A 13,967-nucleotide genomic window follows, 5' to 3' on the forward strand; every position below is an offset into this window, starting at 1 on the left:
TGGCAGATTTGTAGCGTACCTGTCTGACTCTGCATGGCGTTTCAGAGACTTCTTCATGCTTTTAAGTCACGTGGATGTCTCTGCTACCCTCTGCTGTGGCGGGTTTGATTTGGCACAAAAGACTTAAGTCCACTTTCAGAGGATTTGGGCAACATTGGAAAACGGATTTCGAAAAAAAGGGAACAAAGTAGAGACACAAAAAGGCCAGATATCTACCGTACGTTGTCAACTAAAACCAAAAGCACATCCACTTTCGAAAGCACGTTCACAGAAGGAGGAAGCGAAGCTGGCTTCTTCAAAGAGAGGAGGGAGGGGAGGAATTTCCCACTTTGTTGGCAATTGTGTGAAAAAATGTTGGCACAGCAAGATGAGAGAAAGATCGATTCAGAAAGGCCCTCACGGTCCCTTTGGAGCGCAGAGGTCAGTCCTTTGTGATCGCATAGACACCCATTTTTTCTTGAGTCCCATCCTGAGAAGTTTAACAGAGGGTCTGTGGAGACTGACATTGGTCAACATTATTATCCGCTGATGTCTGAAGCCAAGGGAAGATGGTGAGAGGGTTCAGCATCAGAGTCCGACGGCAAGTCTCCACTTTTCTTGTGCGCGGCTTCTTGTCAGCGTCGATCCCCCCTCCGCCTCTCCGTCCAGACTGTGTGTGTGCTGATGTGTGCATTCGTGTGCGTGCGTGTGTGAGTTAAAATGTGCGGGTCAGAGTCAGTTCATGTCGATGGTGTTGAAGACCCACTCGGTGAACTTCTTGAGCTTAGCGGCGGAGGTCTGGGACTCCTCCTGCAGCCTCTGGTTGTCCTCCCAGAGCCTCTTGATCTGAGCCTGAAGTCTCACCTTCTCTTCACGCTCCTGTGGAGACACGTTGGGCAAAATGAGCGTCTCACAAGTACGATATAGATTCAATGTAAACACAACTATAATCAACTCTGTGTCTGCTTGGTTTTTACCTAAACACTTCAGGCCTGCAGGCAGTGAGCCACAACTACAAAGAATTTAAGGGCTTTGTGGGTAGATTTTATCAGTTGTCATTTTCAATCTGCCAAAAGTACTACTTGGGTGCATGAATATAAATATTCAGCAAGTTAACAAAAACGCTGAAACTGTGGGAAGTTTTGCTTTATGCTGTCAATCAGCTGCAAGCTGGTTTAAAGAGGTGAGAATGAAGCAAATTAGTTTTCATTGTGTCAAACTGATCTACTACTGCTTTAAAAATAAGAAATGCAGGCAGCTTAACACTTTATTTCACGGCAGGCAGAGAATTTACCAAGAGTTGCGTAAGAAATAAAGCAGAACAATTGCAGCGATTTTTTGTGGGTGAAAGCTCCTCGCTGTCCAAAGGCCACAGAGGTCCTGTTCAGACTTTATGGCTTTATGGATGATCCAGTCACAAGTGGGCGGTTCCAAGTACGTCACTTTACATCTGGCATTAGAATACGCCTCCACGTGGGTCTCCAGTGACCACTTGTGATTGGATCTCAGTTCCCTGCTCTATATGCAAATAAATACAGACATCAATTCTAAAAACATTTGGTGTGAACATTCTACTTTAGATGTCCACTTATTTAAAAAAAATCCATTTAATAGCATCCAAAGATGTTTGATGGATTACATGTTCCTCCCAAACTGTATCTGGTCCCCAATGTTTTTTTCATTAACAATCATTTCATTATCTTCTATCCCAGTGCAGATGCAGAGCACTTACTCTTGCCATCCCTTGTACACAGTGCTAAGAGAATGTGGTCTGAGCTAGTGATCGGATCACAAAAGATGCATGTTGATGCCAGGCCGGCACGTGCTGATTATATAAGTATGAGTTAGCGTGAATCCATCCTGTCTGGAATCAACAATATAGGAGAATGCTAGTGCTACAATGGTGTGAGGACTGTTTAGTTGGTACACAGTGGGCAGTGTAGTATTGACTGAACATTACTAACTAGCAAACACTTGCTGCAGATATCTGCAAGAAATGTGCTGGAAAATTAGACTGGATCAAGATACGTGTGTGAAATGAATCAAAACGCATTTAAGGGCAAACCGTACATTCCCGAAAGTTAATTTTCAGATTTTGCCGGGGGAACACAGTGGGGGTAACATGTAGACATAAACTAGACAAGAGTGCACGAATGGATGGGAAACCACTCAGGTCCATTCATTTAAATGATTCTTAAAAGAATGAAACAGCAAAGGAAATTGTTCCACTCCTTTCAGCTGATCTGAAGTAAAAATAACAGTTTGAGTGAATGCAGTGAAATGAGTCAGCATTTAACGATAAGCAGCAGAATGGAACTAAAACAACAGTGGCAGTGCTCAACCGCTCATTGTGTATTTTCTATTGAAGATCATTTATTTGCATCTCCTACCTATTCCACTGAACGCAAGTCAACCAGATTTTGAATCTGCTACTGGCAGAAAATTAGCTTTCATAATATATGTATAGCTGTGCATATGTTTGCGTTTCCTCTCCTACCTTTTTCAGGTCCTCCTGGAGCATCTTCACCATGGCCTCCAGCTTAGTCACCTTCCTCTCCAGCCCTATGTGACCCTCACTGTCGAAAAAACAGACACACTCAGTAATACGCTCAGTAAGAGAGGGGGGGGAACTATATTTATGTTCTTGACCTCAACATTTGCTGAAGAACTGTATGTGAACACAGTTTACACAAGTGCCCTGTAGCATACTACCCACATCTTTACTGCTCTTCTGTGTATTCAGCACATCTCTGCATTCATTCACTGTAGCTGTATATTGATTTCTATTCATCTTATACACACTACCCCACTGATGTACTGTTCATCCTATATGTTGTGTACAACCCGCTCACTCTGTACATTATTTATCACAGATGAGGTAGTACTATAACTAACTGAGGTAAAGCAGCAGGCTCACTTTGACTTTTCTCAGCTGAAAATTGAGCTATCTGCAGCCCTGATTCCACTTGTGTGGTGTTTCAGCGTATTTATTTAGAGTGTGGGCATTTTTATTGTGGCTATTTCACTACTATACCTGTGATCACATTCCTTTACAGATATTAATAGGCTACAGTGTGAGTGGAAGTAAATAAAAATGCAGAAATGCAGAAAGAAGCTGTTAAAGAGTGTATGCATGTGTTACCTGGATGAGGGCCGTGACATTGGAGCAGGCTGCAGCTCTATGTGGGGCTGTTGGGGACTGGAGGCACCGCTGCTTCTGTGGTTTGAATCTCCAAACACATAACTTCTCTGGACTGGAAACAGAGAGAAATACACAAAGGTGTAAACAAGTCAAATCAGCAGCAGATGCAGGCGGATGTGTTATGACTTAATGCTTGGACAATAAAGCTGAGGAACCCTGAGCTATAACCATGACCGGAGACAATGCTTCAAATACGGACGAGGCTCCAGAAAAAGCTACAAATTCTAAGACGCTGGATGCTTCATACACATCTTCAACGAGGCGGCACAAAAGATCTATGCAGTCACTGCAGAAACAAGGTGGGCACCCAAGATTAGTGTCACCAATTCAGTATCTGACCAAAAGTGAAATATGGTCAAAATATCCCCTTCTGTAAGTTATGCTGTTGAATAATGGCCAGAACATCATGATGACAAGGTAACTGCTGACCTATTAAAAAATGTTGTCATAATTATGAATTCTTCAGTTAGGGCCAAAAACGTATTTTGAGAGGTCATGGTGACATTGACATTTGACCACTCAAATTTAATCAGTTCATCCTTGAGTCTAAGTGGATGTTTCTGCCAGATTTGAAGAAATTCCCTCTAGTAACAAATCTCAAATCAGCCTCCCACTGGCTTATCTTATTTCATCTAAAACCAAACTTTTCAGTCGCATAGAGATTAATTATAATAATGCAAATAAAATGTCAAGCAGTTTCAAGAACTTTAATCAAAATCCCAGCACTTTCTTTCCCCATTTCATTAATTTTCAGCACCTGTAAAGACCCTGAGCCTTTAGACTGATTTAATGTTATCTCTACACACATTCAGAATTTCTTTAAGTCATGTGCTTCTTTAGTGGACTGTTGCAAAAGAGATAAACCCCATAAAAGGAAAGATGTCTGTGCACTTATTTGTAATTGTTAATACCGTAGTGTGTGTTTCTTTCACTCTCAAAGGTGTTGGCCACATCCACCAGGTGTGTCCAGTCTAGGGGGCTGTCCCTGTTTGAAGACGGGAGGGGCATCAGCTCCTGAGGGAGGGGTCCACGATGACGCTCCACCAAATCCACCAATGAGGTGTCAGATGCTGAAAGGTCGCCTATAAAAAGAAAGTACGTTGTGGAAAGTACTGAATTTAAAATCTATTTTTCATATTGTTTTTATGACAATTGTGTATTTTCAGTCAAAAGGGGGCAGCAGATACACAACTTAAACTTAAACCGAATCAGATCTACTACTCATCCTTTCCATTTACAATCAAAAACAAAGAGTGGATGTATAAACCTCCCTGTCTTGCACAGTTTTCACTCAGGGGATACAATTACTGCATAACAAGAAACATTAGGGTTATAAAATTCAGTATTTTACAAAGCTCCCTACAGATAGCATTAAAGCCCCTCTGGGAAAGAGACCCTCACCCTTCCAGCTCCTTCTTACCGTGGAGTTTAACTCCCAGCTTGTAGGAGGGCCGACGGAGGGGAACCCCGCGCGTGGTGGGTGAGCGTGGGAGGGTGGAGCAGCTGAAGAGAACATCAGCGCCGAGTGCCGGTTCAGTCACCGAGTCGCTCAGGGGAGGCAGACGCTGGCCACGATAGATACTCTCATCTGACAGGGTGCGATGGAGAGAGCGATGGCGGCTGAGAGGCTGGCCTGGTGGTGATTTCTGGCCGTGCTGTAGAGGAGTTGGCGGTAAAAGTGATGGGGAAGTGTTTTGGTAAATATTACTAAAACACAGGATCTGGGTGCTTCTAGGTTACATCTGCTTCATGTTGCTACCAGTATTTCAAAAACCAACACTAAAACGGCTGATAGTTTGCTCGCAGAAGGCTAGTAATTTTAGGACGTGTTCCTTTAAATGCATTTATTAACAGCTTGTCCCTGGAACAAGATTGACATGCCTGCAGACATACCTTTTCCTTGTGTTTGCGTGGGGGTGGCGGACTGTCTGGTGCACTGTGTCTCTTCACATCCTCCTCCATAGTAGATTTGGCATGAGGCTGGGGCGAGTGCATATCCCGAAGAGAGGGCCTGGCTGCTGGGGTTGGAACAACCTCCACTCCACCCTCTCCTGGAGACTTCCTAAATCGCACACAGACACAGATTCACAGTCATGAGATAAATTATGCACACTGCACCGTTAATGTGTTATCTCTATATTCTAACAGTGACATTGACAAATGATAAAGATACGTGGTTGTTTTGCTTCAACTGTGGAGCTTTTCATTGGAAAATTGCATCCAGTCAATGCATCACTGTTTAGTGTAATATCTTCTTCAGTCACAAGGGGGTAATCATGTGATACACATAGTATTACTACCAAAAGACATACATAAATAGGTAAGTACAGTGGGTGGACTAGTAATGAGCTCAGATGCAGTCTTATACTGCAGCCCTACAATAAATACTGTTATTGTAAAGCTAGTAATGCTCAATTTTATCACCCAAATGTGTATACAGGGATGCAGGAAAAAAAGAATACAGCAGCCTGTTACAACAACACTGCAAACTGGTCTACAAAGTCCCAGCATGAGCTCTGACACAGGCCCGACATACATGCAACAGCATAAACGTTGCAAAAGGTAGAATTGATTGAGCACTATTGTGACTGTGAGTAAACAGCAGTATACTGTACGAGTCCTCCTGTTCAATTGTCCACGCTTTGTTAGGTGTTCCTAAAAGCAGACCTTCACCCAGTATGTCCCTGGCACCACTGATGCCACATAACTTAAAGGATGCTGTTTACATTAAATCCACTGCAAGACTGGGAACTACAATTAAAGTCCCACATTTCTTTCATTCTTTTTTGCTCCATCCTTACTTGCGTGTGTCTCCAAAGTCGACAGAATTGATGGTGGAACCAGGCTTCCGCCAGCCAATCAGGTACTTGGACTGGGCTCCTTGACGGGGGTAGAAGCTCTTGGGCCCGGGAGAAGCAGATGACTGGGATGAAGGGGAGGTGGCTGAAGAGGAGGACTCCTCTCTGGGGGAGCTGTGGCCTGAGTGCCTGGCACTGTTGGACAAAGGAGGGGAACAGAGGGAAGAGAATGAGAGGGGCAACTCAACATGACAGAGCACCACAAACAAGATAAGATTAGACACTGGAGTAAGAGATTGCCTCATAATCCCATGTTTGAGAACCATTTAAGGCAATGACAGGATTCTTTTATGGCTTACCAAGATTTCTGTATTGTTCAGAGAAGATTAACTTTTTTGCCTCTTAGGAACTCAATTATTTTCTTGGGTCAAGCATTATTAAGTAAAAAATAGTGCTACATGCTGATCATCAAGGAATTTCCAGGGAGGACATCCGTTACAATGATGGAAAATTATATCGAAGTATCACCAGTGGTTAACCCAACTTTGGCAAACTCATTTCAGAGCCCCTTCTTATTGCCCCCCACCAGTAAGACAGAATCCAAATGTAGCTTAAATGTTGGACAGATGATGCCCAGGTCATGAACTGTAACTCTATCTATTTTTTTTTTTTTTAAACAGGAAGAGGGAGACACTGGAGTTCTCTCAGCTCCAGACACCAGTCCAGCTAGTTGGACACGTGTTCCACATTTCCTGAGGCCTAATGTGGAAAGATAAGAGGGAGTCAAAATTACTCCCGTGCCTGGTTTCCAGGAAAGACTTATTGCGAGGGTGGTGGTCTAGCGAGGGTTCTTCTTGCGTGAAGAAATATTGGCTTGAATGATGAGAACTGGAAACATAATCCAGAGGTCAGGCAAGCGCTGCAATAGTACATGATGAAGTGGAGGAGGTCAAATTTCAAATTAAAACTGAAATTAATCAAAGCTAGTAAAGTAAAATGCAACTTTTGAAAGAAATTGGATTTGTGCTTTATTCATTATGACTCTGTGCTGATGGAGGTGCTCTCTCAGTTGTATTTCCCCGTTTGCAACTGAGTTTTTGAGCATAGTTTAGGGTGCATGATACTCAGCTGCTTGTCCTATAAAGGTAACTGTGACAGAATAATAAACATTCTTTGAAACGGCACACTGATTTGACTTCCAATGGTGGTTACCTCAGTCTCAGGGAACAACGTTTCTTTCAGGGTAAACAGTTTTTTAAGTTGACTATGAAGTATTTGAGCACAATGTGTTTTGGAAAGAAAAACTTGTTGTTTTTTTTTATTTTAATGCAACTGGGTACAAAACACTTCCATACCTTTTTGGCTTGTAACACATAAGAGCTAAGCAATACATTCCAATGACCACTCCTCACAGGACGCCTAAGCGAGTGAATCCCTTCTAAGATTGTTTCATTTCAATTGTTTTTCAGAGTTATGAAGAGCTACAACTATCATTTTACAAGAAAAAACAAAGTTTTGAGAAAAGTCAAAATAAGCAAGAAACGTTTCCCTTCCTCTGTCTGAACTTGTTTATGAAATAACAAACACTCAGACACCACAAAAACACACAGACAGACCTCGAGTGCGATCCAGCATCACTCAGACTGTAGGTGCTACTGTCTCTAACGAGGAGATGAGTGGGTGGGCTTCGGCCTGTCCCATCCAGACTCCGTTCTCCTGGAGGGCCCGGGGACTCGGCAGCTGCAGGCGACCTCTCCAGCATCCTGCGGCCTCCCTCGGTGGGGCTGTGCCATGGAGACACTGACCGATCCCTGCTCTCTCGGCCTCCGCTGGGAGCCAGCAGGGAGGTTGTGCTGCCGTGATGAGAGTGGGGGTGTGAGTGGTGAGTGGCTCCATAAGAGCTTGTGTCGATGCCGCTATCGGCCGACGCCCCCTGGAGGTAGCCTCCTCCTCCCAGGCCGTTAGGCTCTAGGTCACCCTGGTCACCACTGGGGCCTCCACCCGCTCCCAGTTCGTACCATTTATCACTGTCGCTGTGGCCCCCGCTGGAAGCTGTGCTGGATAGAGTGTTGCTGCTGGAGTGCCCAGAGTACGGGCCGTCCGACTGTAGGGAAGAGCAAGGGGAAATGAGTTGAGGGAGGTCTCCATGTTAGTGAAAATATCAGATTTTCAGCATATTATCTCTCATTTGGTGAAAATCATTCAATTCTAAATACAATACTACTAGGTGAATCATTTTCAAAAACGGGTTACAGAGAACGGTTCCATCAGAGTTCTGATGGTGTGAGTAAATAATGTAAGACAGGTGTAAAGCCTGACCTGGCTGCCCTTCTTCGGGGACAGGTGGATGACTTGCTCCTGCCTCTGGATGCGGGGCGCTCCAGAGTAGCCTTGGCCAGACTTAGAAACAGGGGCCTCTGCAATAAATAGACCAATAAACACAGCTGGAGTGAGAAACGCAAGCACAGACCATGTGGCACGACCAGATGACTTTTTGATCATTCAACAGAGAAGTTCTTCTCTCTCCTCACTTATGTGTATTTTTCTGCTACAGCACTGATGCTTCCAGGAGGCTCATAACGCTGACATTGATTCATTCTGCCTATGCCATGTCCGTGAACCAAAAAAAAAAAAAAAAAAAGCAGAACCCTCGTCATAAAAAGCGACTCACATCAAACAGGAATTTGTCCCCTGATGGTCCCTGCTGGCTTTGTTTGTTCTGGGCAAGCTGTGCCGCGTGAGGGAATGTGTCTATGTGTCCTGAAGCGAAACTCTGGGTATAAATGGGACTGTTGTGTAATTGTCTCGATGTTATGCAACAAGACATTCAGAGTAGACAGCTAATGACCACAGCACCATGAGAGGGAGAGCAAAGGGAGGTATCATAACATCTGCTGGGGTGAATCTAGCAATTTAGTGAACCCCATATCTCACTTAGAATATTCATTACTCTGCATAGCGGCCCATAGGGCTCTCTGCACTAATTAGAGCTGGCTGCACGTGTGCATGCGTGCTTGCTTAAGCGCTTGTGCAAATATATGGGCAGCATATGTGACTACATGTTTGTGTCTGATGTATTGTTTAGTTTCTTAAAAGTTGCTTTAGATGTGATTGGTCGACCAGACGTTCTTGGTGTAAAAAGCCTGATATTTCATGAGAAACCAAAAGCACGATTTCCAAGCACCTTGGCTTAATGAGTGTTGTTATTGTCGAACCAAAAAAACATTGTAAGTGTAGTTGAAAATTGCAGTGCATGGGAAGTAAAGTCATGACAAATAGCAATTTTCTGCATCTCACCAACCAATGCATGAATTAATCAGAAACCTGCCACGGGGTATCAAGAGAAAATGGAATGCTGTGTTAATTGATCGATACAACAGGAAAACAGGAAGAGTCCTGTTTGTTTGTGATGGGAATTGAGGACCAAAAAATAAGAGCAAAAGTGTGTACTCTGCCCTCTGCATGACATGTGTTATTTCTGGACAGAGCACGGCCACATCATCGTTGCTGAAGACTAACAGGTCAAGGGGGTAAAAATGGGAGGAAGAGGAAAGAGAGAACCATAAACCACAGAGACAGCAAAGTAGACTGTGAAGGGCTGGACGCTTGGCTGACACAGGCCGAGCTGGACCGGCCTGCATTGTTCCACCCTGACCAATAAAGACATAAGTGCTACAAACAACCACAAAATGAGAGACTAGGGCTTTGCTCTGTGATTGTGGCCGTTAGGAACAGGTTGAGGACATGGCTGGAAGTGGGCTGGTCAACAATCAACCAAAGCAACATCCTGCTGGGAACCAGAGGAGCAACTAGAGGAGCATCTAGAGGCCGAGCTGGAAAACAAGAAGAAAACTCCCCAAAAACTATGCATGAGAGAATACCCGTAATTAAATGAAAGCCAACATACGAGAGAATAAAAAGATGAATGAGATGCAAACATAAGCAGCAGTGGAGAATGAGCAACAGACTTGGGGAGGGGAAGGCACACAAAGAGAAGGCTGGCCAACTGTGTTGACGGGAAAGAAAGGAATTTCTCCCTTTCCTTTTTCTCCTTTATTAAATTGTATAGAATAAACTAACAAGTGACAGAGAAAAAGGCCATATGCTTAAATTCAGATCACCCTTTCATCTCAGTTCCCCTGTTCAGTAATTATCTCTTTCCTTTTTCTGTTTGATCTCATTATCTTCCCAACTTTTTGTGTGTTTGCAGAGGCATTAAGGCGACATAATTCATAGCTTGCAGAAAAGGTGGAGGAGGGGGAAGACGAAGAGGATGGGAAGGGGGAAAGAGGGGGAAGGAAAAGTGCTGTTTAGAGGCAGTGTGGATGCTGTCAGAGTTGGTATATCAGCTCAGCTCCAAAAAAAATGTCAGTAGCAGACGAGGAAGCACACACACACACACACAAACACCGTGCACACACACTCCCTCTGGATACCTGTCATTTCAAAGGATTTAGCGATATGGATAAATATGGATGATTTCTTTCCTGAGCTGTCCCTTCCTCCCTCCCCTGCTATTCAGGCGTCAAGTGCCCTCACATACCTCCCATATAAAAACACAAAAGATGCACTCACATTGCTAAAAATGTTGGAATCTATATAGAGCATTAAACCAATGCACCCTCCTTTCTCACAGAGTTTACTGTAACTCCACTACCTCTCCTTAAGATGTATTCACCTGCTGAACCTCGTTCGGATCCGCCCCCGTCCTCCAGCCTCGACCAATTGGGAGTGGACTTTCCACTTGACCCACCCTCTCCGACCACATCTCGCCTCTCCGCAGACATCGGAGAGTGGCGGCTGCCTGCAAACCTGGTAAATGAGCACGCAGGCACAAAATCAAACTACTCACATTTTTATTCAGCTTTGTTATCAGCTAAATGTGTGTTTCCACTGATTAAAAATGCGGAGCTATAATTGACAGAATAACAGAGTTTGAAACACAATGCATTTTCCCACAGGCTGTAGTGGGTGGAGGTAAAATAAAAACAAAAAGACATTCTGTGAAGAGCATTATCATACACAAACACACAAATGCTATCACCTTATTTTCCTGTCAAATGAATCTAATCTAATTGTGAATTTCCCCCTATGGGGGATCAATAAAGTAAAGTCTAATCTCAAGCCAACTTTTGCTACATTACAAAAAAAAAAATCTAAATCAAATACAAAACCCAGCTACAGACAAACATAACCCCTCTCCCCCTCTTCCTTACTGCTCAGGCATGGATTTCTGTCTCCAGTGAGCCGAGCTTCCGGAGGCGTCACTGGAACAAGACAGGTTGCTGGGAGAGCTGCGATTGTGAGGGGAGCGACCCAACGCCAGGGAGGAGGCCAGGCTATAGCTCTCACTTCCGGGAGACATCCTGGTAAACAAGCAAACACATACACACACAGGAACTGTAAGAATTTATGGGCACATGGAAATGGAGGAACTAAAGGAAGATGAGATAAACACAGCAAAGCATTGAAGGAGCAAAATGTTCTATGCTGTTCCTTCAGAGGATATTCCATTGATTGCAACTTTGTGGCCACAGCTCCCACACAGTGAGGATGACACAAAATTACAGGAATACTGAAAAGCTTCTGCTTAAAAATCAGCCAGCTATTGTCTTTTGTGTGCTTTGATAATACACTCGCTGTAGAAATTGCAATATTTATTTTGTTTCTTCTCAACAGTGTTAGAGGTGAAAATGTATGACTTCACATGGAAAAAATATTAGATTATATTATATTTTCAAATAACCCATATTCAAAAAGCCAAGGGGCTCTAACCTCTTGGTGTCCAGGGGCCGGCCATCACTGCTGACACTGCGCGGGATGACTGCACCTCTCTCCAGCCTCTCAGCTGACAGGGTCTTCCCCACTGTGCTACCCAGGCTGATGGCCCGGTTGGGCGTGTGGGGCTGTGGCGAGGCAGTCAGCGACTGCTGAGGGCTGCTGGACGTCCTCTGCCACTTGTTGTTGTTGCTGCGGAAGGGGAACTTGTATTCGAAAGAGCCGCTGTCGCTGCTGCTGCCCTTGTACTCTGACACAGGCATGCGATAGAGCTCTGAACAGCCCCTGCAGAAGGAGAGGAAGGATATTTTGTCTGAGAGGCAAATGATGCGTGTGTCTTTGTCAGTGAGGCGTTGCGCAGCTTTTCTGTCTTTTTGGTAGACAGAAAAGGTCTGAAACAAGATTTGAGATTTGGGATTTTTAAATACCCAGTGACGCAAACATGACAAATTGCGAGGCGAGGTCAGTGAAGCCTAATGCACCACTGAACTTCAGGTATGAAAGGACAGCAAGTATGTCTACTGTTTTTCCAGATAACCAAATGGATATATGAACAAACAAGTGGTTTGAATAAGAACTTAAAGGAAACAGGGAATCTCCCCTCCCCACCTACCTGCGTGGAGTGGCGTCGTCATGTGGTGGGATGATAACGACACGCACCGTCACCGAGGTTCGCAGGAGGTCAATCATCTGCTCATGGGTCAGTGTTGCTACAGCAACTTTGCAGATTTCTACCAACCGGCTTCCCTGCCGCAGTCCTGCCTGCCAGGCGTAACCATATGGCTCCACCTATTAGGGACAAATTGATTGCATTACAGCCGTATTGGTGAGATGCTTCATTTTCCAAACAGTAATGTCCGAGACAGGAGGACAAAGTGACCACACGTGCCATCACATAGTTATGTTCAATGTCATTTTCTCCAATGAAAAAGGGAATATACTTTACAACAATACAGCACATCTAATATAAGATGATTCATAAAAACACATAAATACATTACAGCCACAGCCTAGGGGCTATAATTATGTTAAATGTACGTATGTATATGTACGATCAGATCACATTCTTCCCTCCTTAAGTGTGAAGAAGAGTGCTATGGATGCTAGTCATTTCTAATCAATACAGGGGAAAGTAAGTTAGCATCTTAGTGTACAGATAATTATTTCAGTACCCATCATTATTCATCATGTTCTTTTAAAATGCAGTTATTAGATATAACTGTATTTTAAAAGAAAATGAGCCTGTCTCATTTAATATGAAACAAGTTTAAATGATCTTTTACTGAAAGCAACATTAAGATCATCATATTAGCAGGTAGAATAAAGCTAATAAAGCATATTTAGATCAGCTATGATGCACAAGATCTATCTAAATATATGGTACACAGTTTTTGGGTACATTTTCAGAGGAACATTTGAGCTATGCACAGACAGATACCTCAGCAACGATGCCTTCATAGTTCACATGGAAGCCGAGCTGCCCCAGGCCATTTCGACGAAGCGTCATCTCTGATGTCTCACAGCCCTTAGTCAGGAACTGGACGTCAGGAGGGCAGAGAGATGCACAAAGGACAGATGAAAGATGAAGTGACAGGAATGGTCAGAGTAGAGATGATGAAAAAGAACCAAACAGATCAGGAGGTGAGAGGAGAAAAAAGTGCATAGAAAAGGGGACAAATGAGAAGAACACAGAATAGAAAAGAGAGAAAAATCAAAGTGAACTTATTTCATCTTTTGCAACATCAGTTTAACTTACACAACCAACAAACACTATTTTTATGTGTAGAATCAGCTGATGTTTTGAAAAACTTTTAGCAGACCACTGGGACAGTTAATGGGATTATCTTAGTCTGTAAATGTGTAGGTCTGCACGTGTGTGCAATTGTGTGAACATGCCCACTGCATATGTACATGTTTTTCCTCTTTGAAGTTAAAGAAGAGATTTTTAAACAAGTTAAGTGATCCCTAAGAGATTTCTGCACATAAATAAAGATGAATTAGTGCTCCAGCATAAATTGTACGCCTCTCACTAGACACACACGCTCATGCATTCACACAAGCTCGGCAGATGACAGAAATTAAAGCAAGTATCTCTTGCTGTGACACTTTAGGCTGTTCACACCGTGATGCTTTGCTTAGGAGAAGCGCTTTTGAACTTCATGTTTTTTTTCATGGAAGGATGCAACTCTCAGCATTCAGGTGAGGTGGGG

General features: G+C 43.6%; 1 protein-coding gene across 2 annotated transcripts in view; it reads right to left on the reverse strand.

The window, feature by feature from the left end:
- Positions 1–205: 205 nt before the first annotated feature.
- The window catches only part of sipa1l1 (signal-induced proliferation-associated 1 like 1), a 71,328-nt gene continuing 57,566 nt past the window's right edge, over positions 206–13,967 (reverse strand). The window contains exons 9-23 of one of the 2 annotated variants that reach the window (XM_070848923.1): positions 13,196–13,294; positions 12,371–12,546; positions 11,755–12,042; positions 11,196–11,345; positions 10,658–10,791; positions 8,299–8,396; positions 7,998–8,083; positions 7,596–7,832; positions 5,983–6,174; positions 5,075–5,243; positions 4,602–4,836; positions 4,093–4,263; positions 3,122–3,233; positions 2,477–2,555; positions 206–858 (exon numbers count right to left, since the gene is read on the reverse strand). In XM_070848923.1, the coding sequence (XP_070705024.1) occupies positions 715–858; positions 2,477–2,555; positions 3,122–3,233; positions 4,093–4,263; positions 4,602–4,836; positions 5,075–5,243; positions 5,983–6,174; positions 7,596–7,832; positions 7,998–8,083; positions 8,299–8,396; positions 10,658–10,791; positions 11,196–11,345; positions 11,755–12,042; positions 12,371–12,546; positions 13,196–13,294 (2,370 nt within the window). In that variant the 3' untranslated portion in view covers positions 206–714. Of the gene's footprint in view, positions 859–2,476; positions 2,556–3,121; positions 3,234–4,092; positions 4,264–4,601; positions 4,837–5,074; positions 5,244–5,982; positions 6,175–7,595; positions 8,084–8,298; positions 8,397–10,657; positions 10,792–11,195; positions 11,346–11,754; positions 12,043–12,370; positions 12,547–13,195; positions 13,295–13,967 lie in introns of both variants that reach the window. The other variant, XM_070848922.1, reaches the window with a different exon arrangement.

The sequence above is a fragment of the Pempheris klunzingeri genome, chromosome 18, assembly GCF_042242105.1.
Source record: "Pempheris klunzingeri isolate RE-2024b chromosome 18, fPemKlu1.hap1, whole genome shotgun sequence".
NCBI lineage: Eukaryota > Metazoa > Chordata > Actinopteri > Acropomatiformes > Pempheridae > Pempheris > Pempheris klunzingeri.